Source organism: Dermacentor albipictus, chromosome 6 (genome assembly GCF_038994185.2).
Source record: "Dermacentor albipictus isolate Rhodes 1998 colony chromosome 6, USDA_Dalb.pri_finalv2, whole genome shotgun sequence".
Classification (NCBI taxonomy): Eukaryota; Metazoa; Arthropoda; class Arachnida; order Ixodida; family Ixodidae; genus Dermacentor; species Dermacentor albipictus.
The window spans coordinates 132516454-132542560 of NC_091826.1; the positions used below are offsets into that span (position 1 = coordinate 132516454).

Here is a 26107-nt window from a genome sequence, read left to right on the forward strand (position 1 = left end):
GTAACCAGGCTGATGATGACTAAGCGCACGTCTTTGCAGTTCTCTAAATTTACTTGGTGCTCCCTCAGCCGATCGTTCAGGCATTTGCCAGTGTGGCCTACGTCCAGCGTTTCCGCAGGACAGCGGTATTTCGTATACTATTCCTGATTAGCACCGCACAATGGCCTGGCATGCTTTTTTCTTGATCCACCTTTTGCGGATTCCTTGAGGGAAATACGGCGGCATAGCTTGGATAGCTTTTACGGAGCGGAGAAAACGACCGGTATTTCAAACTCGCCCGTAAACTTCTTCCGGTTGTGCGAAATTTTGTGTAGGTAGGGTACCACTTCCGGTCGTAAGCTTCTTTCCTCTTCCTTCGTCTTCAAACTCGTCGTGCGCTTTACTTTTCTCAGGGAGTCTCGGAAACAGCTATCACGACCGACTGAGGGTAACCAGAAGCTCAAAATATTTCCAATAGACTATTGAAGCTGGTTTTTTGGTGTCATGGTGGCACGCTTTCTTTGTCTGCGAACGCGCATGCGCCAAGCAGCCTTTATATTCAACTTTTTTTTATGGAATAAAATCAGTTGTGAGTTGCAACGATTGTCCGTGTGTGTCATTGTTCCTTTCTTTTGCGTGTGTTTTTTGGCGCTGCTGTTGCGCCTGCAATAAGTGATCAACTCACCTAAGAATTCGTTTTACTAAGGGCGTCGGGCCACTTGCCGTCAGCCTCCTAGGTTGCACCCGTGACGTCATGGATGTTTCGGTGATTTTGACATCAACGTTATCATCAAGCTGCGCTTGGAAAAGGACATCTCGGTCCAAATAGCATGATCTGATAAAGCCGAGTGCACAGGCCTGCTATTTAAGAGGCGCTGGTTTAGCTCAGTGGGTAAGTCACTGGGCTTCTGATCGTGGGGTCATAGGACCGAAACTCACCACCACCAACGCTCTTCCTTTCGAATTCATTTTGTAGTTTTTTACATTAGTGAGGCGAAGGTAGAATGCAGTCGAGAGCGTGCGCGGACAAGAAACGCGCGGATGACACAGGCTTACGAGAGGAGGGTGACGTGGCGTCGCAGCAATGCCCTCTTACCTCGCGGAAAACCTGGCGCGGTAGCATGTTGGTCCCCCTTTCACCCACTCTGCTTCGTTGAAGTGGGTACGTGACCTGGCGTCGCAGGCAATGCGAATGTAGGTGTCGCTTTGCTGCTACAGGTGCCGGCTTTACGGCTCAATGGGGCATTTGATGCTTTCACATCAGAAAATATGTTCTTTTTTACTACGGGGTTTTACGTGCCAAAACCACTTTCTGATTATGAGGCACGCCGTAGTGGAGGACTCCGGAAATTTCGACCACCTGGGGTTCTTTAACGTTCACCTAAATCCAAGTACACGGGTGTTTTCGCATTTCGGCCCCATCGAAATGCGGCCGCCGTGGCCGGGATTCGATCCCGCGACCTCGTGCTCAGCAGCCCAACACCATAGCCACTGAGCAACCACGGCGGGTAAAATATGTTCACAAAACACACATGAGTGGAGCACATGCTGTTCGTACAATTAATAAAAACAGTCAAGAAGTACGAATCCTAGAAAGAATGACCAAGAGGTGGTATATACATTAGGTTTGCATATCAGAACCAACTGACACACAAGTGAGACTTGCACATTTGTTTATATCCAAGTGTACTTGTTTTTTCGCATGGAGGCAAGTGCCCTCTCTTGGGGTGTTCGTGTGTGGTAACGCATACGTGCTTATCAGTGTGCTCTTTCTCGCTTTAAAGCAACATACTAAAAAAATGCAACGCTACTTCACTTGGGTCTCTCAGCTTGCAATGCAATTTGGCCTTGAGGTTAGAAGGAACGCCATCGGTTCAATACCGCGTGCGGTGGCGGAGAGGGATAGGGCAAGAATGCCGAAAAAACAATCCGCATATACTGTGTACGCTCCAAATTGAAGCTACAGGACGAATAGGCTGCCGAAAATAAAGCGTGTATTAAGATTTGAGCAAGAAATTTGTAGTTTTATTTGTTTTTTAGAAGATATATTTCTATATGCAGTCATTCAAGGCTGATGAAGCATACGGCGTTTTGCGCTGTCTTAAGCAAATCCATATAGAAACACGCTACGGTGATGTCTCTTTTGATAATTTTAAAGTTCGAGCAGTGCTCAATATTGTAGCGAAGCCTTTGCGAATTTTCGTTTGTTGATAGTGATGAAATGCATCACGGAAGTGTTATTCTAGAACAGTTATTTTAACGCTGCAAGGCATTTTCGCTTTTTAAGGGCGCTACATTCGCGATAAAGGATGTGCGAAACTGTACGAAGAACCGTTGCGCCACCGAAAATATGAGTGTAACGATCATACAGATGAAATTTCATGTAACGTTTAAAGGTATGGATGAGTTTAAACCCATTGATTCATCGAGCATTTCATGGTTGGATAGCGACAATAAAGCGTACAAGCCGATGACTTCGTGCAGTGTTCGTGTGAGTACCTTAAGTTCTGTGGATAGCTCATGATTAGACAACAATTTTAAATATAACGGCTTAAATATGGGTATTCAACAGTATTCTAGCTTGCAGAAAGCAAAAGAGAATTGGTTTCAATATGCGTAATGGATTGTGTTCTAGTGTGAAGAAGGCAAGAGAGAATGGACTTGGTATTTCTTCTGTAGTGGAGTGTAGTGTTCCCAGTGCTGCAGACACATCTCCAGTCGTCCGCGAGGCGCGAGCTTGAGATTACCTGAGCTGCTCTGGTTAAGACACGCTGCCCGCTGCTCTCTTGGACCGTATTCATATTAAATTCAGGTGGAGGGGCTGTGGTTTTCCACCAACCTGGAATTAGGCACCCATCTGTCATGCCAGAAGACCCCAGCCCGACATCCCCACCGGTTACTCCAGCCATCGTATGTGCCGGTGCCCAGTGTCTGCGGGATCCTGACATCTTCAACGGCACCGATGAAAAAGACGTTGAAGATTGGCTGGAATCGTATGAACGCGCCAGCAACACCTACAAAGTGGACGATCCCCTCAAGCTCGGCAACGCGATCCGCTATTTATCAGGCGTCGCCAAACTGTGGTTCAAAAACCACAAAGCCAATCTCGGCACGTGGACTAGCTTCAAAACCAGCATCGCTGAAGTTTTCGGCCGCCCTGGCGTGCGCAAACTTCGCGTTGAACAACGCCTACAAAGCCGATCCCAGCAAACTGGTGAAACGTTCACCAGCTACATAGAGGACATCGTCAACCTCTGCCGGCGTGTCAACACGACGATGGCGGAGGTGGACAAGGTACGTCACATCATGAGGGGTATTTCCGACGGTGCCTTTCATATGCTGCTGTCCAAAAATCCAGGCACTGTTTCTGAGGTCATTGAGCTTTCCCAGAGTTTTGATGAGCTCTGCAGACAGTGTCTTCTCACGCGGCGCCCCCTTGCATCCGATGAAACCCTCGCGAGCATGACCGTGGCTCCCGAGAAGGACTCCCTGCTTTGCCAGATAAAAGAGTTCGTTCGTGCTGAGGTCGCTCGTCAGCTTACGCTGCTGTCCTCAGCCACGCCACCACCTTCTCCTTTGCCGGCCAACCTTCGCCAGGTCATCCACGAGCAAGTGTGTGCAGCTCTTTCTTCTTCCTGCAAGACTCTGCCGGTGCCGACTCCCTTTGTTCTTCCCGAGGTGACTGCACCTCTGAGCCTAGCCGAGGCTTCCGCGCGGCCACCACCTCCAACCTATGCGCCATCCGCATCTCTCGTGCAACTGCGTCGAGCTCCTCACTTCGTTCAGCCGTGGTACCTACACAGCAGTGGACAATAGCGCACTCCTGACAACCAGCCAATATGTTTTGCCTGTGGTCTACCTGGTCACGTTGCACGATTTTGTCGTCACCGCGCAACGTCCTACCACCGTAGCTTCAACGCTGGACCATACTTTTCCCCACACACGTCCTCCTCCACCTCTCAGAGCCCTGGCCAGATATCTTTCTACTCGAACCACCACCCCCTAGTTGACCACCATTCGCCATCGCCTCAACATCGCTCGCTTTCGTCGATGCGTCGTCGTCCTTCTTCGCCGGAATGGGAAAAATAATCGTCGCAGTTTCAGAGGGAAGAACTGCGTCACCCACAAACAGACCAAGGCCTCTCCCTTCTCCGACTAATGTTATTGATGTATATGTGGACGGCTTCGCCGCACTCGTCCTCGTTGACACTGGTGCCGCAGTTTCACTTATTAGTGCCAAACTTTGCCGTTCGCTCAAAAAAGTTACGATGCCATTGTCCAACGTGTCACTTCGTACTGCCAGCGCAGACCGCATCACGCCTGCAGCTACGTGTACTGCTCGCGTTGTGATCAATGGCCTGTTCTACACCGTCGAATTTTTTGTGCTCCGTTCTTGTTCCCACAATCCTATTTTGGGCTGGGACTTCCTTTCCACTAATAAGGCTGGCAACGACTGTTCTCGTGCTGAAGTGGAATTTCAAAGTATTTGTTGCCGAAGACATTACAATTACAAAACACTCTTCTGCCCTTGCCACAGTGTCATGAAACATTGTTGCTGATGACAGCGTACTTTTTATGCTATCTGCCATTTTTGCTCGTCGCAAATGTTCCCCGCTGCCTTTCGCTCTTTTGGACGTTCATGCCGGCGTCAGCAGATTGCTCGTCACCAACCGATTGTCCTGTCTTCTCGCTTTGCTTCGTGGGGAGTGCGTTGGCCGTGCCCAGTGTGTCGACCGGGCTGCCATCATTGATTGCCAACTGGTTCCATCGCTACTCATGAGGTCGCCAAAGTGTCCTGTAAACCGGCGCAGGAGTCGACGTCACCCGATGTTTTACATAGCTCCATCGCCGACACGTTGACTGTTTCTCAACACGCCCAGCTTCTACGCCTTCTCGACAAGTTCCGTTCATCTTTCGACTGTCAGCATGTTCCCTTGGGCCGCTCGTCAACTCTTTGTCATCGCATCGACACGGGTACCAGTGCACCACTGCGACAAAGACCATATCGTGTATCCGCGACAGAGCGCTATGTTATCCACTACCAAGTAGCTGACATGCTCAAGAACTGCTGTGTATATATCATGGCGTTCTCAATCAAACATAGTTGCGAGTGCAGCGAAGTGTCATCGTGGTTTCCGCTGTCCATGTGTTTGTGCGCAGGTAACTGTGTAACAACAATTTATGCACTAGTTTTCATGATGAAATATATGATAATAGGTATTGCTAACATTTGCGCACCTTGCTTCCAGCTCATATAGCGGCGAGGCCCTCTGATCGGTGACAAAGCTGTTGGCTTCCGCCTTGGTGAGGCACCGCTTGCATAAAACACGACATAATAAAGTCTGGCTTGCGCTGTAAGAAAACTGTAATGACTCCGCGAAGGGCCGTATGAAATTAGGTCAGACAAGTCGGTTCACAATGGCACTTGCACCCAAGTAAGTAGATGCCGTAGTTTCGTGAAGTCTTTATCGCAGTCTGGCATCTAGTAGCAAAAATAGCGTGAACAGGGCAACAGCTTCGTAAGTGAAGCAATGGTTGTGCCTAAATTTCGTACAGGGCGACAAGCGTATGAACACAATTCGACAAATCATCGGATCTCCTTCACTGTAGTATGCTTTGGAGGTTCAGTAACAGCGGAAAGGTATTTAGGGACAGGGATTATTTTGTCCTTTGAAGCAACAGGGCCAAGTATTCCCACTTTCCCGAGAAATGAAATATTCCGAGATGGCGAGCCCCAAGATCAACGAAAGCCCCCGTTCGTTAGGCAGCCGAGTACCGTGCCCACAGGGCTCCTTATTTTTCTTGTTGCTTAGACAGGTGTCGCCCATGTGCCAAGAAATGCGCGTGCCACAGGCGTAGTGGAAACGGCAAAAAAGTTCTGCTCCCTGGTAATAGCAGCCAGAAGGATTCATTGCTGTTAGGCCTGCCAAATATAAAGAAAGGTGACCCTGCAGCAGAGAAAAATAAGTGATGGAGTATGGTTTGCTTCTGCTAGCCACCATGCGCGAAAGAGAAATGTAGATTATAGGAAATGGCAGAGGGTTCGGCCTGAGCTTCTGGCGTGCTACTCTCTGGAGGCATTTATTGAAGGGAAAAGAAAGAGGATTATCGTTTGTCATGTTGGGGTGAGAGGGAGTGAAAAGCACAAGGACAGGAAATAGGTGGATTTCAAAAAGCACTTGTCCGGCCTTTTTCTCTTTTTCTGTCTGCGTGCGTTGTTATCACGGAGGAGTGAACAAATAGGCTCGCACAGACTGCCGCGTACTTTGCAGTTTGGCCAATGTTTCCGTAGGATATCACCAATACGCTGTTGCTGGTCGATTTTGGAGAAACAGCGAGCCAGAGTTACAAAATGTTAATGAAACGATTACTGAATCATTTTATCTGTAGTGTCCATGCCGTAAACTTGTACATGCTCCTGTATATGTCAAACATGTATGTTTTATCAGATGGAGTTAGAATTTGAGCGCTTCTCGCAGATAGAATTGCAAATGCTGTAGCCAGATCCAAGGATGCGCTCTTGGATTATGTTTCTTACTAATTTTATCATGTTCTTTGTAGTCTCAGTGAAAATATGCTGGCTGTTTTATTATTCCACGGTTATCGGGAAGCATTGGAATGATACAAGCATTTATTACATTCGGCACCACTCGACTCTGTTTTAGAAATTGGTAATTTTGCGCCCGCGTACAATTATTGGCCACAGAGCTTGCGGGACCAACACTGCGCGAGTGGTAAAAGATTACTTCCATACGCGCTGCTTCCCACTGACATACCTTTACCGTTACGGTACCGTGAACCGCGTGCAGTTCTCCCAGGATAGCCTTGAGCAAGGTGGACTTGCCGCTGCCCACAGGCCCCGCGATGCCCACTAGGGAACCTGGGGCCACCCTCAGGCTGATGTCCCGCAGGCAGAGAGAGCCACATCGCTTCTTTGTCCTCGCGAACGAGCACTTCTCCAGGATCACTTCACCTGCAAGTTCGAAACATCGACGTCCGGCGACAGACATAGGAGACTGAGTGGTCTATTAGTGTTGTAAGTTTATATTCGTCGCGCGCAGCGTCTGAAAACAACACTCGTGCGGTACATTAGTGGCTGCCGCGGTCGTGGGTAAAACCCACAAGATCATCACATTGTGTGCTAGTCACACTTTTCGCCATCACAGCAGCACACTGTCATAGCGAATGCTGCCAAACGCGCCACCAAGATGCGCGCAACGACAAAATTGGTGGGCTACAGTGTATTGCGCTTAAAATTGCACGCACGCACACCACCCCTCTCAGTGTCGATGCTTGGCGCAATACTGCGCTCAAATCACCAAGAACGAAAGTTGCGCACTAGCGCAGTGGCTACTGAGTCCAGCTCCAGGCCACCCTTGGCCCCAGGGCATGACCTTTATTCGCGGTGCTACGCGAAGTTTGTTCCTTCTCTGGCAGAAGTTTAGTTTAGTTTGGCATATTTACGGACAACGTTTGCTACAGTTTTCAGGGTCAAAAATTTGGAATAAACTACCAGCAGAAATGAAACAAGCAAATAATTTGTCATAGGTACTTAAGAAATACGTGCTTAGCCTCAATATTGCTTTTCAATGTTAACGATCATGATGTCCATTCTTTTCTTTAGTAACTCGCTGACACCTGCAGTGTTTCGATTTTGTCTAGATTAATAATGTGTGTTCATAATAACGCAGAAACTTGCCTGCAATCCTCCTAACTAGTGTATTGTATTTATTTAGAAATGTTTAATAGTATAAGATGCTTTTCACTGTTTCGCATTTCATTGTGTACGCTCGTGCAACTTAATGGTATGCGACAAATATGTGTATGCACGTGATGTATTTTAATTGCTTTGTACTTGCAATTGTTATTCATTTTTCATTGGACCCGACACTAGCCTGTGGCTATGGGTCCAACAAGTGCTGGTATTTCTGTATGTTCTATGTCTGCAAATAAAGAATCGAATTGAATTGAAAAAAGTCAAGCGCAGGATGACGAGGTAGCCAGTACACAATTAGCACGGTGATGTTTATTAAAGAAGCATATTCTCACAAATTTGTGCACATTTAACTTAAAACTTAAGCATGATCCTTTACAAAATTAACTTCTATTAAAGGCAAGTAGGCGTGCACTTAAACTATAGATTACAATAACATATAACACTTTAACATGTAGTGTATGCATACAGTATTGAAGGCGTTTGCCTTAGTATAGAGGTTACTTTCTACAGTGTAATGGTTGAACCACTAGAATGTTTACACAGAGCGGCTAGCTGAAGGTCTCAGATGGCCACCGCACTGCGCATGCTCCTTAAATAAAGTATAGCTCACTAGTTAACATTTGTAGGTATTTAAAGTAAATGCTCATATTGCAAATAGAAAATCAAGGCTACTGAGTTTGATCACGTTGTTATATACATTTTTATTGCTAGCACCACAAGTATTCACTCTCAAAGTCTATTGAAAAGCACGCTGATCTTGTTAAACAGGCTATCGTCTAAGCATGATAGGACGTGTTTTACTGCAATAATGTATGTTATCCCAAAAAAATGTAAAATGTACGATAATGCATGATATTACTGTAATCTATGTATAATGTAACCATACTGAACCGTAGTTATAATTCATGCCACATCATCGTTTGCCACAATATTCTCCGATGTATGTTTAATGTTTCTGGGGCTGGCTTTTACGTTGCAATGGCATGGATGCAGTATATATAATTCACCACTGAATTGCTGCTGGTTGACTTGGGCATGCGCTCGTGCAATATTTAAACTTACTTTTTTTATGTGCGAAAACATGCATTTCGACTGGCACCAATAGCATCTTAATTTAGTCGAAACTCCCTGCGTCCTGCAATCGCGCACCAAATTTTACAGGTTAGTCCTAACTGAAAATGTCATATCTGGATCGCAATACGACACAATATTCAGCAAACTTCCAATCCATACAACAGGTACCCTGAGCCAGGAATTACAATTTTCTATTTATAAGTTACGATCCAACGATTACAAGACATTTGGCGTTTCAGTAACATTTGAAATAGTATAGTTCGACACATGTAACATCTAGCCGCGACGGAAATGAACAAAAACACAAATATCAATTTAGTTTAGTCACCTAGTAACCTTTATGTTGTATGTTACTTGAAACTAAATTAAGCTTAAACGTTAGACCCGCCGTGGTTGCTCAGTGGCTATGGTGTTAGGGTGCTGAGCACGAGGTCGCGGCATCGAATCCCACCCACGGCGGCCGCATTTTTATGGGGGCGAAATGCGAAAACACCCGTGTACTTAGATTTAGGTGCACGTTAAAGAACCCCAGGTGGTCGAAATTTCCGGTGTCCTCCACTACGGCGTGCCTCATAATCAGAAAGTGGTTTTGGCACGTAAAACCCCACATAAAAAAAGCTTAAACGTTAGAGGGGGCGCTAAGAGTGTATGGATTGGAAGGTTGATGATTATTGTGTCGCATTGCGATCCTGATATGATATTGTCACAGTCGGTAATGTGGAAAGAAGACGACGCTGATGGTGGTCTTAGAGACAACGAAGAAGTGTTTAGCAGTATCGCTGCTCTACGCTTGTTGGCTCAGCCATTAAAAGCCACTTGTAAATAGACGAACGCTTCTTCCTTCCCGTAACATCATTGGTGGACGTGCGGGGTAATCACTCGAGCAAGACGGAGCTCCGCAGCCGACGTAACCTGGTCGCCCTGTCATCCGAAGGAGAGAGTTCAACCGCGGCCCCGGCGTCGCCACCGACTGTCATCCTGGCCCAGCCTCGCGACCCTGGCATGTTTTCCGGGATTGACAACGTTGACGTCGACGACTGGTTACAGAATTATGAACGGGTCAGCGCACACAACAGGTGGGATAACACGCTTATGCTGGCTAATATAATATTCTACCTCAAGAAAACAGCACGGTTCTGGTTCGAAACACATGAAGAAGAGATTACGAGTTGGGACCAGTGTAAACAGAAGCTGAGAGATTTGTTCGGCAAACCGGTCGGCCGCCAACGTGCTGCGAAGAAGGACCTTGGGACCCGTGTACATACGTCCACTGAATCTTACGTGGCGTATATCCAGGACGTCCTCGCTCTTTGCCGCAAAGTAGATAACAGTATGGCAGAGGCAGACAAGGTCAGCCACGTCTTAAAGGGCATCGCGGACGACGCGTTTTACCTGCTTGTTTATAAGAACATTACAACGGTCAATGAGATAATTCACGAATGTCGCCGCTTGGACGACGCGAAGAGTCGCCGCATAGTTCGATAGTTTACTCGTCTACCTAATACCGCAGCTTCGTCGACGTGCGAAGACATTTGTCCACCGCGTGAGTCCACCTCCAGCGAGAACGTCGTACGTATCGTTCGGCGAGAAATCGAAGCAGCGTCTCCTTCCACACCAGTCACGCAGTGCTTTGACGATTCCCGGCCGCTTGTGTCCCTCATTCAGTCGGTAATTCGCCAAGAACTTGCCAATGTAGGTCTTCCATCCATCTGCTCCGCCAGCCGTCCTGACTTTGCTTCGTCTGCTGCCTCTGCTCCTGTTCACCGGAGCCAATAGGGTCCATATCCGAGCTATCGCAACCCGGCCGAATGGCGCACCCATGACGATAGACCCATCTGCTTTTACTGTGGACGTGTGGGCCACATCTCTCGCCACTGTTGAAGTTCCTGGCCAGCCCACTCACGACCGAGCTTTCCCGCCTACCACCGCTCCCCAGTGAATCCTCGCCCGCCATCCCTCCCCACCGAGGTTGAAGACGCACCTGACAACGCTCGAGCCACCGCGACCAGCCGATCGCCATTACCACATAGTCGCCGCTCCCGTTCGCCCCAGCTGCGTCGCTCTCCATCCCCAGCTTACCGTCGCCCCTCTCCGACGGGAAACTAACTGGGACAGCTCCTGGAGGTGACGCTGCTCTAGAACACCGGCCTGAAATTCCTCTACTGACCCTGCCTACTAATCGGAACCTTCTGGACGTGGACGTGGATGGTTTGCTCGTTACAGCACTCATCGACACTGGAGCCCAAATTTCCATCATGAGTGCGGAGCTTCGAACGCGCTTGAAAAAAGTACTTACCCCTGCTCCGACTCCACTGCTTCAGGTCGCCGATGGTGGAACTCCGGCTGTGCTTGGAATGTGTACTGCTCGTGTCAGTGTCGCCGGTCGCCACACGTCCGTTTTGTTTAGTGTGCTTGAACATTGCCCTCATACTGTGATCCTCGGACTCGACTTTTTGTCTGCCCATTCTGCGCTGATTGACTGTTCCGCCGGTGTTGTGCAACTTGACCTACCCCTATATGTTCCCATTGACCTTCCTGCTCAAGCTCCAGCTCAACTTTTTTCTGCGGATTTTATACGCCTGCCATCTCTTGCAGCAACCTTCATCCCTGTTTTAGCAAGCCCACCTGTACCTGACGGAGACTATGTCCTTACTCCCGCGACGTCAGTCCTGCTTTCTTACAATGTCTCCTTCCCACACACCATCGTTTCTGTTGCGGACAATCAGACATGTCTTCCCATCCTCAATTTCGGACAGTGCCCACAAGTAGTTCCTCGAGGCATGTCTCTTGCCACGTTGTCACCAACGCACGAGTGCCACATTTCTGCTCTATCTGTTGCGCCGTCTTCGACCACTGCTCATTCTGCGCCTTCTGCATCAGTACCGACGGACGACTTTACAAAGATGATTGCACCGGACCTCTCAACCCAAGAAGCCGCACAGCTCCGTGGCCTTCTCGAGTCCTACTCCGACATTTTCGATCTGAACGATCGCCCTTTGCGTCAAACTACGGTCGTGACGCATCGGATAAATATCGGCGATGCAGCACCTGTTCGCAGACGCCCATACCGGGTGTCACCCTCTGAGCGACAAGTTATCCAGAGCGAGGTTGACAAGATGCTTGCCAAAGGTATTATTGAACACTCTTCCAGCCCGCTGGCGTCCCCTGTTGTTCTCGTCAAAAAGAAGGATAACAGCTGGCGATTCTGCGTTGACTATCGTCATCTAAACACGATCACCAAGAAAGATGTATATCCACTTCCCCGCATTGACGATGCTGTGGATTGTCTCCATGGTGCCACTTATTTTTCATCTATAGACCTTCGCACTGGATATTGGCAAATTGCCGTGGACGAAATGGACCGTGAAAAGACCGCATTCGTCACACCAGACGGCCTATATCAGTTCCGGGTAATGCCTTTTGGCTTGTGCAATGCCCCGGCGACCTTTGAACGGATGATGGTCCATCTGTTTGTGCTACTTGGATGACGTCATCGTATTCTCTTCAACTTTTGCGACTCATCTTGAAAGACTTTCATCTGTCCTTTCTGTTTTTCGCACCGCTGGCTTGCAGTTCAACTCGTCCAAGTGCCACTTCGGTCACCGCCAAATAACTATGCTCGGACACCTCGTCGATTCATCAGGCATTCGCCCCGACCCCACTAAAGTTCATGCTGTGCAGAATTTCCCCGTACCAACTTGTGCCAAAGATGTTCGCAGCTTTATTGGCCTATGCTCGTACTTCCGCAGGTTTGTGGAAAATTTCGCCCATGTTGCCCGTCCCCTGACGGACCTCCTGAAGAAAGATGTTCCTTTCTCTTGGGGCTCTGAACAAGCGTCTGCTTTCTCGCAGCTCATCACGCTGCTCACCACACCTCCTGTTCTCGCCCATTTTGACGCCTCCGCTCCGACAGAAATCCGCACTGACGCTAGTGGCTACGGCATCGGCGCAGTTTTAGCTCAACGCCAATGTAGGCACGACCGCGTCATCGCCTGCGCCGGCCGCCTCCTCTCTCCCGCAGAGCGCAATTACTCGATTACTGAGCGCGAGTGTCTCGCCCTCATTTGGGCGGTGGGCAAGTTCAGACCCTATATATATGGTCGGCCATTTACAGTCATAACCGACCACCACGCCCTTTGTTGACTTTCCTCCCTTAAGGAGCCCACCGGACCCCTCGGTCGCTGGGCCCTACGGCTGCAGGAATACACATACACTGTGGTCTACAAGTCGGGTCGTCTACATCAGGACGCCGACTGCCTGTCTCGACATCCCGTCGATGTACCGGACGGCTTAGTGCATGTTTCAGTTTCAGTTTCAGTTTGTTTGTTTATTCAGACATACATTGCCTGGGTTGAAAGGACTAAAAGGCAGATGAGCTCTGCCTGACTAAGGTCCCTCCACCCATGCATTTGCTCAGAAGCAGTGAGAAAAAAAAAAGGAAAAACAATGGTTTTGTACATTAAAGCGCCACAAAAAGATTTTCATGAACAGAGGTAATATCGTGATGTCGCACCGATCTGCGTTCTTTCGCTCTCTGCCTTGCAAGACATTGGCGCTGAACAACGACGCGATGAGTCGTTACACACAATTATCGAACGTCTGCTCTCTGATCCGTCTGACCCATCCCTTCACATGTTCGTGCTACAAAATGGCATCCTGTATCGCCGCAACATGCACCCCGACGGGCCCGAGCTCCTGACCGTCATTCCGTCTCATATCCGACAGACTGTACTGCAGCAACTGCACGACGTTCCCACCGCTGGACACCTTGGCGTTACGCGGACCTATGACCGAATTCGGTGGCGGTTCTTCTGGCCCCGTCTCAACCGCTCCGTTCGCCGCTATGTTGCCGCGTGTGAGTCATGTGAACGCCGGAAAAGACCAGCTGTGCCTCCTGCCGGACTGCTGCAGCCTTTGGATATACCGGCCGACCATTTTTTTCGCGTTGGCGTTCATCTTCTCGGACCATTCCCTATGTCGAATGACGGAAATAGGTGGATTGCCGTCGCTACGGACTATACAACTCGATATGCCATTACTAGAGCCCTACCGACCAGCTGCGCTACAGACATCGCTGATTTCTTGCTTCACGACGTTATCGTGCACCACGGTGCACCTCGTCAACCTCTCACCGATTGCGGCAGATACTTTCTTTCCAAAGTCATAGATGAGCTACTTCGATCATGTGCTACTAAACACAAACTTACTATCGCTTACCATCCTCAAACTAACGGTCTCACCGAACGCCTGAACCGCACATTAACTGACATGCTCGCAATGTATGTTTCCTCCGATCATCGCGACTGGGACATTGCTCTACCATTTGTCACGTTCGCCTACAATTCCTCGCGCCACAACACAGCTGGCTATTCCCCCTTCTATCTCCTCTTCGGCCGTGAGCCAACTTTGCCTTTCGAGACACTCCTCTCGACTACGTTCGATTCGCCGACAGAGTACACTGGGGATGTCATAACCACAGCGACCCAAGCACGCCAGATTGCCCGCATTCGTCTTTCTGCTTCTCAGACACGCCAGAAGTGCCGTTACGACCAGCGCCATCACGACGTGCATTATGAACCAGGTGCTCTTGTGCTCGTCTGGTATCCAACTCGGCATGTTGGTCTTTCGGAGAAATTCCTGTCGCGATACTATGGCCCTTACCGCATCCTTCGCCAGGTGACCTCTGTCACATATGAAGTGTCTCCGCTGGATGCCACGGTGCCTTCACCTCTCTCTGACATCATCCACGTCAGCCGTCTCAAACATTACCTTTCTCGGACAGATGAGCCGCACCAATCAGGTGCTTTTTCCGACGGGGGTGATGTCACAGTCGGTAATGTGGAAAGAAGACGACGCTGATGGTGGTCTAAAAGACGACGAAGAAGTGTTTAGCAGTATCGCTGCTCTACGCTTGTTGGCTCAGCCATTAAAAGCCACTTGTAAATAGACGAACGCTTCTTCCTTCCCGTAACAATATTTTCAGCCAGGACTAACATGTACAGTATTCTTACACGGACGAAGTAATAAGAAATGGAGACTATATACAGAGTGTATGTACTAAGGATAATGCAGCTCTGGCCAGTTCAGCCGATAGCTCGAGAGCCAGATAGCGTTCGCCGTCTTCTTTGGGGCACCCGCGTGCATCATACACAAGAAACACGCAATATGCATGTATCATTATCCCCGGTGGCGGAAGCGCCGTCCCGGTGAGTCTAAATGTCTGTGACAACAGGAGAGTAATTTGGTTTGAGGCGTGCGACCTGCACAACGTCAGTGAAATTCGGGGCAGATGACGCACTGGTACAACTGGGGCGATTTCGTACGTAACTGGAGTCATGGCACGTAGCCCTCGATATGGGCCTGTGTACCGAGACAGGAGTTTTTTAGAGCGCAGCTCTTTGGCGTCCGTTCCTGGGTTTCGCGTCGTCGTCGTCGTCGTCGTCGTCGGCCTCGTAACCAGCTCCGCCCCCCTTTCATCCCCCCAGCGCTAGCAGCGACCGACTGATACCGCTGGATGCCGCTGACGCCGCTAGAGAGTCAAGATAACGTGACTGCATAGAACAGCGTCGCCGCCATGCAGAAAGAGGAGGAAAGGGTCCCCCCCCCCCTGGTTCTTAGCGCTGCGGAAGCGAGGGTATCATATTGTTTGTGTCGGCATCGGCGGCGTTGTCCCTGAAACCAACTCCGCAGCTGGGGTTGACTCACTATCGGCGTCAGCGGCATCAGTCAGTCGCTGCTATCTCTTCCCTCCTCCCTTTATCGTGTTGTCCGCTTGCTGCACGCGCTTCTGCCCCCATCGTTTGCCGCTGGGTGTACACGCCGCCCCCTTCCCACCTCTTCCTGCGAGTTTCCGGTTGTCAAAGCGCCGGCTCGAACTTTGAAGTTGGCGAACTGTGCGCCGCAAAGTTGCCCAACGGCTTGCTGGTAGTAGCTGCCTACTTCGCCCCTATCGCACTCACGAAAGACGTCGTGCACCTCCTGCAGCTCGCATTAACCGTCCATCGATCCACACCGATGTTAGTAGTGGGGGACTTTAATGTTGACATAAAGACAAACAGCAATTTCCTAACACTTATGCGGGAGAACATCCCGTTCCTCTCGCTCGTAACGCGTCCCACGGCTGTGACAACCTCGCGAGGCACTTGTATAGATCTCGTCTTTGAGAATCAAGCATTGGTGTACCAAGTCGAACATATATCAGTATATTTCTCCGACCACAAAGCTTCCTTCATGACTGTCAAGAACTGTTAGTGGAGTCTTTGTTAAAGGAATACGTGTGAAAAATAAAAAAAAATTCTGTGATAGCGCATACATGTGTTGCTCGATTTCTTTGCCTCAATCTATCGAAAAGGTGAAACAGCTTATTTGCTGCGCTCAAATTTCGCATTAGGAAGTAACGTAATCGTCGGTAATTTTTTTTTTTGACAGGCCAACGTGACGAGTTGGAGACCACAGGAATACCAGAGATCCAGGCGAAAAGGGGACGTCTCTGTGTTGGCAATCGTACAAAGGCCGTTGCTTCTCTTGTGAGGTCAACAGGCGAGCGCGGGCAATTTCGCGTGCTTGGGCTGCTCTGGTGATGACGTCAAGTGCATACTCACTGGTCTCTACTACAGCGGATGGGAAGGATTCGTCCAGAAGCAATGTAGGTTCTCGGCTGAACAACAGAAAAAACGGGGAATAACCGGCAATGTGGCAACGCGTAGAATTATACGCAAAAGTGACATAGGGTAGCGCAAGGTCCCAATCAGTATGGTCGGACGAGACGTACTTTGCAAGCATGTGTGTTAGGGTATGATACAGAGGCTCCTTGACACCATTAGCCTGTCGATGGTAAGACGTAATGAGCTTGCGCTTGGTGGAGCAGGAGTGTAGGATGTCGGTGATGACTTTAGAAAGAAATGCCCGACCACGGTCAGTGAGCAATTGGTGTGGAACGCCATGCTGCAGAATCACGTTGCGTAAAAGAAACTCGGGTACATCTGTGGCGCAGCTTGTTGAAAGTGCTCTAGTGATGGCGTAGCGCGTGGCGTAATCTATCGTCAAAGCGACACACTTGTTGCCAGATGTGGATAGAGGGAAATGGCCAAGTAGGTCCAAGGCAACGCGAAAGAAGGGCTTCGAAGGAATCTCGAGTGGTTGAAGGCACGCGGCAGAGAGCGTCGATGGTGTTTTTCGGCACTGGCATCTCTCACACGCCGCAACGTATTTCGGGATGGAGCGGGCAAGGCCCAACTAAAAGAAGCGTCGGCGAAAACGTTCGTAGGTGCGGGAGATGCCAAGGTGACTTGCCATTGGTAAATCATGAAGTTCTTGGAGAACAGCTGACCGGAGGGGCTTAGGAATACCGAGGAGTAGGGCAGGACCGTCGGGGCGTACATTGTGGTGATATATTACACTATCCCGGAGAAGAGAGAGGTGAAGGGACGAATCTCCAGACAAAGATTCCAAGCCATCGATTATGACGCGCAAGGCGGCATCACGGCGTTGCTCATCGGCAACGTGCAGCAGCCGAGAAAGGGAGAGAACGCAAGCGTCGGCATTGGGGTGAGGGTCGGCGGGTGGTTCGTCCACTGGATAGCGTGATAAACAGTCTGCGTCTTGATGTAGTCGGCCCGACTTGTACACTACTGCATAGGAAATATTCTTGCATCCACAGAGCCCAGTGACCAGACCAAGCCGGCCGGTAGGATCCTTGAGTGAGGAAAGCCAGCAGAGCACGTGGGGGTCGGTGATTACAGAGAAGTGCGGGCCATACAAGTGCGGGCGGAATTTGGAAACCTCCCAGGTGAGAGCCAGGCATTCACGATCTGTAATCGAATAGTTGCGCTCCGCTGCTGTGAGGAAGCGGCTAGCGTCGGCGATAACACGATCTTGACCCTGTTGGCGCTGGGCTAACACGGCTCCGATAGCGCGACCACTGGCATCGGTATGCGCATTTGTAGGAGAGGACGGGTCAAAGTGGGCCAGTATAGGTGGAGTGGTGCGAATGTTGGTGCCCTGGGCAAACGCGGCAGTTTGAGCTGGGCCCCACGTAAACGGCACGCGTTCTTCAGACGATTAGTAAGCGGTCGGGCAATCGCTGCGAAGTCTTTAACAAAGCATCGCAAGTAGGAGTAGAGTCCTACAAAACTTCGGATGTCTTTGACAGATTGAGGTACAGAAAAAGACGTGACAGCACGAATTTTCTCCGGGTGTGGTCGAATAACGGAAGCGTCGACGAGGTGGCCCAGCACTGTAATCTGCCGACGACCGAAGGGACACTTCGATGAATTTAGTTGCAGCCCAGCCTCGCGGAAGACTTGAAGAACAACTGATAAGCGCTCAAGGTGTGTCTCAAGTGTAGGTGAAAATACGAGAACGTCATCTATGTAGCAGAGGCATGTTGACCATTTGAACCCTTCAAGTAAAGAGTCCATCATACGTTCGAACGTTGCAGGGGCTTTTCATAGGCCAAACGGCATAACTTTGAATAGATATAGGTCATCAGGGGTGGCGAACGCGGTCTTCTCTTGATCCTTTGTATCCACAGAAATTTGCCAATAACCAGACCAAAGGTCTATTGATCAAAAGTATTTGGCACCGTGGAGACAATCGAGGGCGTCCGAGGCGAGGGGTAGACGTCTTTCTTAGTAATGCGGTTTAGATGACGATAATCAAAGCAGAAACGCTATGTGCCATCTTCCTTTTTACCAAGTACCGCGGGCGATGCCCACGGGCTCGACGTAGGTTCAACAATACCATTGAAGCACTAGCCAGTTCAGCCGACAGCTCGAGAGCCAGAGAGCGTTCTTCGTCTTCGTCGGGGCGCCCGCATGCATCGGTCACAAGAAACACGCAATATGGATATATTAATATGGTGTGCGGCCGCAGGACGCATGTAGATTGGACTAAATTAAGATTTTATTGGTGCCGCACGGAATGTTTGTTATCGCAATACAAAAAGAAGTTTAAATCTTGCACAAGTGCACGCTCAACTCAGCCAGCAGCAATTCAGTGACCAATTATATATTTCATTTCATTTCATTTTATTACCTTAAAGACCCCATTCGGGGTATTACATAAGGGGTGGTTAACATGTCAACATAAGAAAAGGCAGGTGTTACATCGAAATACAAGTGTCAACAGTTCCTAGAAATTTTGAATGACATGTGACGGCAGCGGCATTAATGAGCAGGTCATTCCAGTCCTTGGCAGCTCGAGGAAAAAATGTTGATTGAAAAGTGACAGTTCGTGTTCGAGGACGAGAAACTTGGAGTTGATGGCTGGTGCGCTGGGACATGCGTGAAGATGATGGCGGGGCGTAAGGCGGGTGGCTTAGTGAGCTGTAAAAAATGTGTGTTAAAGAGAGAGCATGGCAATGCGACGACGAAAAGCAAGATATGCCAAGATAGATTGTGCCTCTAAGTGTGAAATGCTGATGGTATATGAAGAATGGATGAATCTAGTCGCACAATTCTGAACCGACTCGAGTGCATTGATGATATATGTTTGATGAGGGTTCCAGATGGCGGCGGCATATTCCAGTTCTGGTCTGACAAATGATTTGTATGCGAGTAGTTTGAGATGCTGTGGAGCACGACGAAGATGACGCCTCATGAACCCAAGGGACTTGTTTGCTGACGAGATTACGTTAGTCGCATGCGCATTCCAGGAAAGGTCGTGGGACAGGGTTACGCCTAAGTACTCATAGGCTAGAACTGATTCTACTGGGACGTTTGCAATTGTGTAAGTAGACAGATAAGGACTACGACGGCGGGAAATTGAAATAAATTTGCAATTGTTAGGGTTCAAGGCCGTTTGCCAACGGTTGCACCAGTCCTGCACGTTATTAAGGTCATTCTGGAGAGATGCTTGGTCAGAGATGTTAGTCACAGTACGATAAATCCCACAGTCGCCAGCGAACACACGAATAGGACAAGATACATGCAGCGGAAGATCGTTAATGTATAATAGGAAAAGAAGCGGTCCTAAGACTGAGCCTTGAGGACCCGCCGTGGTTGCTCAGTGGCTATGCTGTTAGGCTGCTGAGCACGAGGTCGCGGGACCAAATCCCGGCCACAGCAGCCGCATTTTGATGGGGGCGAAATGCGAAAACACCCGTGTACTTAGATTTAGGTGCACGTAAAGGAACCCCAGGTGGTCAAAATTTCCGTAGTCCTCCGCTACGGCGTGCCTCATAATCAGAAAGTGGTTTTGGCACGTAAAACCTCATAACTTAATTTTAATTTTTTGAGCCTTGAGGGACACCTGAAGTGACAGGGAGGGGTTCGGAGGAGACGTTATTGGCAAAGACGAACTGGGAACCATTAGTAAGGAGTTCTTTTATCCATTGTACTACAAGAGGACCCAAGTTCAATCTAGACAATTTTATTAGCAAGCGGTTATGAGGCACTGTGTCAAAAGCTTTAGAGTAGTCGAGAAAGATTGCATCGGTTTGAACGTTGTTATGAAGATTAACCTGTAGATCATTAAGGAAGATAGCTAGTTGTGTTTCACATGAAAGCCCTTTACGGAAACCATGTTGTGAAGGATTAAAGAAGTTTGCCGAGTCTAAAAAGTTCATGACATGCGAGTATATGACATGTTCCATGATTTTGCAAGGAACACTAGTTAATGAAATGGGGCTATAGTTTAAGGGGGAGTCTTTGTTACCTGCTTTGAATACCGGAACGACTTTTCCCGCTTTCCGATCATCCGGTAAAGTACCTGTAGACAATGATTGCGTGAACAACAGAGTGAAACATGCCGCGGATATATGCTTAGTATTCATTAGGATCTTTGAGTTAATTTCGTCTACACCAGCAAAGTACATAATTTGTTTTTTTCAATGATTGATAGTATACCATCTACCGAAAATACAATGGGTGGCATATGTGATGTTATGCTATTAGGTAGTGGAAAGTCTGCAGTGGTAGTTTCTTTTTTAAACATGGAAAAAAATGCTGTGTTGAATATATCAGCGCACTCGGTGTCCGTGGCGGTGTCACCTGCTGCATTCGTCACGCTGATGGTACGAGCTTCTTGGGGATTTAAAATGCGCCAGAACTGCCGAGGATTCTGAGTAAGTAGCTGGGGCAGGTCGACGTTATAAAAATATTTTTTTAGCAGTGCGAAGGGCACTCAGGTAGGCGTTCTCTGCCGTGTAGTATTTTGACCAAGCCTCGGTGCTTCCAAGACGCGTGGCTAGCCGGAAGCGATGTTTCTTTTGGTTTTCGAGCTTCTTTAAAGCTCTGGTGAACCATGGCTTATTTTGATTAGTGTGCATAGTGGTTCTTGGTATATGTTTGTTTACGAGTTCATTAATTTTATTTTTAAGTCGTGTCCAGTTTTCTTGAGGCGAGTGCATATGGAATTATGTCTCAAAAGTTGAGAAGTCACCTAACTCGTAATTATTTGCTTCGTAGTTCCCTTTATCATATAGGCATATAGTATTGTTAGATTTTCGTTGTCGCATGGGTTGAAAGGTGAAGGTGGCATGGATTACTTCATGATCACTTACGTCACGGAGGTAAGTTATGGATGATAGACTGTCAGGAGGGCTGCTTAGTATAAGGTCGAGTACATTAGGTGTGTCTTTTGTAACCCGCGTAGGCTCTAGCAGAAGTTGAGTTAGACTGAAATTAAGACACACATTAACAAATTTCTTAGCAGCTTCATTGCCTATGATTAAAGCACTATTGTTAGTCCAGTTGATTTGCGGAAAATTAAAGTCGCCGGAAAGCAGGACTTCTGCGTTAGGGTGTTTTTAGCTAAGTTTGCTCAAGATGTGTGGTGAAGCGCGGCAGATTAGCCATATTATTTCCAAGTCAGTCTCAATGGTTGCAAGCGTGCACGATAAATGGTGATGCGCGGTGATTAGCACACCACCACCTCGTGAGATTTCGCGGTCTTTCCGGAAAAGGCTGAAATTCGGCAAGTCAGCCAGAACCTCAGTATCGGTAATATCGTCAGTAAGCCAGGTTTAAGTTATTATGAGCAAATTACTGTTAGACGACAACACGAGGTTAGACAGAGGATCGCGTTTAGGGAGGAAGCTGCGTGCGTTGGCAAAGATTACGGAAAAGTAGAGGTTAGCTCGTGTCGATACCGTAGGCCAAGGGGCTTTCCCGCGTCGAGTTGGCTGCTATTACAATTCTTTCACACTCTTTGTGCGATCATCTGAATACATAGCGCTTATTACCCATAAACGGAGTTTTAAAGCGCAGGGAGTAAGGTGCCGATTCGCTTTTTGCGAATGAAAGAAGGTGTCTGCAGGCCAATTGAACAGGACGCGTAAAATTCTCGCCAACGCTGAAGTTTCTTCCTTTAAATTTAGGGCCATTAAAGGGAAGAAGATCTTTTGTTTTATGAAAGGTGAACTTCACTATTATGGGGCGGTTACGATTAGCTGCACGATTGCCCAAGCGGTGCGCGCGCTCCATTTCTTTTGGGTCAAGAGTGATGCTCATGTGTTTGCGACAGTGGTCAATGATTATGTGCTCCGATTACGCGAACAACTCTGACCCTGAAGATTCATCAATACCATAAAAATTAGATTGTTGCGCCGATAATGATTCTCGGCATCATGAAGACGCGCTTCCAGCATCTGAATTGTGTGTGCTGCACGGGCAGCATCACTCTTCACGCTTTCTATATCAGAATGCAAGGGGATTAGGTTTTGGTAGTGGGTCTCCAGGCTCGTCATGCGCACGCTCAGATCGCATATTGCTTTGTCAGTTGTTAGTAACTGAGACTTGAGGCCTTGAATCTCGGTGATCAGTTGCGATTGACCTGCGGGTAGGCTCTTAAGTTCTTTTATATATACTGCATACGTGCCATTATAATGTAAAAGCAAGCCCCAGTAACATTAAACATCAATCGGAGTATATTCTGGCGAACGATACTGCGGCATAAATTATAACGACGGTTCACTGTGGTGGAATGCCCCCCACTACCACTGCAGACAAATTATGCTGTTGTATAATACCTACCTGCACAAAAACTAAACGCAGGTGCATTACGGTGATTGAATATACATTTGTACCCAATAATGCTTTTTTTCTTTCTTTCTGCATCAATGCTTCCTTTAGTCGCGTTTGTATATCTTCTCCTGAAACACGACAGCCGACACCCTTTGACATCATGACGCACACTGCAGGGCGCACGCGGGTGCACGCTGCAATACTGTAAAAGCTCGATGACTGACAGAATAAAAGCGTCGGGCACGTCCAATAACTATTCTGTAGGGGAGAAAAATGCTTTGTACACTGCAACAGAATGTAATATGCAGCTTTATTTTCTTCCCTTTCTAACGCATAATAGGGGGTGGCTCTTAAACTGCAGCAAATTTGGGGTTCCTTAGAGAACTCCAGACACGCACAACTTTTGGCCGCTCATTATGCGCGGGAAGGACATCGCTACATTCACATGCCAGCGGGCGACAGCCGCTCCAGGAGGGTTTCGTAGAGAGATGAACGGGCTCTCACGGTAGGAGGCAACATTGGCGGCCGGCCGAATGAGCAGAAAGAAAACATACGAATACAAAGGAACAGCGACATCTTTAAACTATAGAATACTAGAATCTTCATATACTGTTATGGGACACCTTGACGGAACTTTAGCTTGATTTTTGCTTTTATTTGCGCTCTATAGATGGATGCCATAATCAAGCACGCTTCATCTGCAGCCCCACACGACCGCAGTCATATCTCCTCGGCATTGTGTAGCTCTCAAGAAGCATGCCGGGAAGAATATCGCCGATGCGGTCTTCTTGTAACGGTCGTGTCGCGCTTTGTTTCATCGGTTTAACCACGTTTAAACGCTCTCCGATTTCGTGGTGTGCGCTTAGCAAGCTTGTTGTGTGTCTGACTCGCTTGTGACGCGTGGCGCAGTTACCAAAAAGACTCCTAAAGGTGCGCGAGCCGCTGAAAGGAGCATTGCCGCCGTGGAGCAGCGACATGTAAGAGCCGCATCGTCGATGGAATATGGTAAAAGTTCTTCGCGTACGCGAGAGTGGTGAGCATCGCTTATGTTGTGACTGCTGTAACGAACACTGAAGCCAGCAATAAATGTGACCCAGGTAAGCAATGCTTCTTGTTCAATTATTTATTTGCTGGTGTGTGTGTGTGTGTCGCATATTTCACCGTCAATTCATGCCCATGCTTACGCTACTGAGTTTTATTTAAGTACTCTCTCGCTTCATCAACACGTTTTTTTTTTCATTTCGATGAGTCACCGTGTTGCTTATTTTTAAATCTCGAGTACCTGTTGCACTTTTGTGCGTACGTACAGCATTAGACGTCATGCACGGAACTGGTATTTTGTGCTGATATGGTGATATGTTTACAAATGAATTGTAAGCTGTCCTTAATAAAAAAATAATACTTGCAGTAATTCAGTTGATAATCACTCGATATCACATTTTTACTGGTAAACTGTCACATTCTTGTGGTGTTTTTTTTACTGGAGTGGAGTACGAACTGACTTGGAAATTAATTTGCATGATTAGTTTGAACTGATTAATATTTTTTTAATATGGAACCTTGAATCGTTATTGTTACCGAAATGTCCTTGACAGAACGCACTTAAGTTTTGCATGTTTAATTATATGTTGTCGTAATATTTTGTCTGTTTGTGGTTAATTTATGCCTCTTTCATTACATGTTGATCGCTGTTTGCAGTGCGACTTAAACAAGTAAATATAAGAGTTTAAGATTACTATTCTGTTCTTGTAGGCTCCACTGGAGATCGGGGAATTAACTGACATACGGCCGCAAAGAGACATGGTTGTTCTTTCAACAGGGCTGAGATCGTCTTCCTTATGATACTATTAACTGATACGTATTTATATTTAGACATACTGTACACGAACCTTCAACATTTATATCAGTTTGCATCATTCCTGCTGCTGCTGTGGCAATAAATGTGCTCTGCCACGCAGCGCTGTGCTCGAAGGTTTTTTTTTTCATCATTGATTCATGGCTGTGAAGAAAAAAAAGAAAGCCAGCTTGAGCTCCCAAACTGTCCGTGTAGAAATGAATATAGCATCTACAGATGCCATACTCGTCCCGTTAGTGGTATAAAGTTTGTAAACAGGGATGAAGTGCCTCAGACAGGCTGGCCAACGTTTCGATAGGAGGACCTATCTTCGTCAAAGGCGGCCTCGTCATCCTCGGCGTGTTAGTTTTAAAGGGTTAGTGCAATGACGTCACGTGCAGGCGTTGTCGCTGGCGGCTGGTTTTAAAGAGAGAGATTACAAGAGGGAACAGGCGCTGTCGTCCGACGTCTGTGAGCCTCATTCTCAAGACGAGGGGACAAGGGCGTGAGAGTGGGCACGCGGGGAGGAAAGAAAAGAAATAGAAGCAGAAAAAAAGGGGAAGAAAGGAAAAAAAGGAAAAGGGGGGGAGCCAGGCCGGCACCAAGACACAAAAGGGGGGGGGTGGGAGTGAAAGAAAAAGAAAGAGAAAAATGAAATCTTTAAGAAATACGGGGGCTTGGGAGCGTCTTGGGGATGCGAAAGGTTAGGAGGTATTCAGGGGGAGTCGTTGGCGGCATGTTTTTGAGGAATTAGAACGGCCGGTCAAGCGGTCTGTGCGCGAGTAACACAAGAGACAAAAAAGAAGGAGAAAACCCAGACACCCACACACACGCACGAAAAAAGAAACATGAGTTGAAAGTGACTTGAGTAGCATAGTAGTAATAGGTCGAGTAATTTTGAAATAGTTAAGGTGGCGACGAGGAGTCTGCGGTGCAATGTATGGGGTGACTGAAAGGCAGCGGCATGGTCTTTCAAGGGGCACTGCCCCACGCGCTTAACGTAGGTGTCGTTACGGCGGCATCCAGAAGGCGATACTCTGGGTTGAGGCGCCGAAAAAGGCATATTGACTTCGGAATGTGTTGTCGAGGGGGTTTCAAGAAAAAAAAGGGATTAAAAAAAGGGGGGGGGGCGAAATCGGTATAACAAACAGGAGGGTGACGCGTGCAGAAGCGGGCGGGGGCAAGTGTACATGGAAGAAGGGGATCGTACAGTTGGTATAGACGTAAAAACCTGAAAGAGTACATTAAATTGCGTAGTAGGCAGGAAAAAATTTTTTTTTTCGAAATGGAAGAGTAGGTGAGGTTAAGAATTAAAGTTGGCTGGTGGCCTAATGTGTTTTGTGTATTGGTTCATCATATGAGAGTTTCAGATTTAAGTTACAGCTTTTAAAGATTCTAAGTTGCCGCGTGCCAAATTAATTCCTGTCGGGTGTAGGCAATTAAACTTGTGTATGAGGTATGATTCCGTATACTTCCTTTCGCGAGGGGAACGGAAATTTGTTTGTAGTATATAGAGCCTTGCTTTGTCAAACATATGTC

General features: G+C 48.0%; 1 protein-coding gene across 7 annotated transcripts in view; it reads right to left on the reverse strand.

Annotated features, from left to right (window-relative positions):
• The window catches only part of LOC135902261 (uncharacterized), a 761927-nt gene that overhangs the window by 223410 nt on the left and 512410 nt on the right, over window positions 1–26107 (reverse strand). For all 7 annotated transcript variants that reach the window (XM_070541346.1, XM_070541345.1, XM_070541343.1 and 4 more), the window contains one exon: window positions 6756–6952. In XM_070541346.1, coding sequence (XP_070397447.1) covers window positions 6756–6952 — 197 coding nt within the window. The remainder of the gene's footprint in view (window positions 1–6755; window positions 6953–26107) is intronic.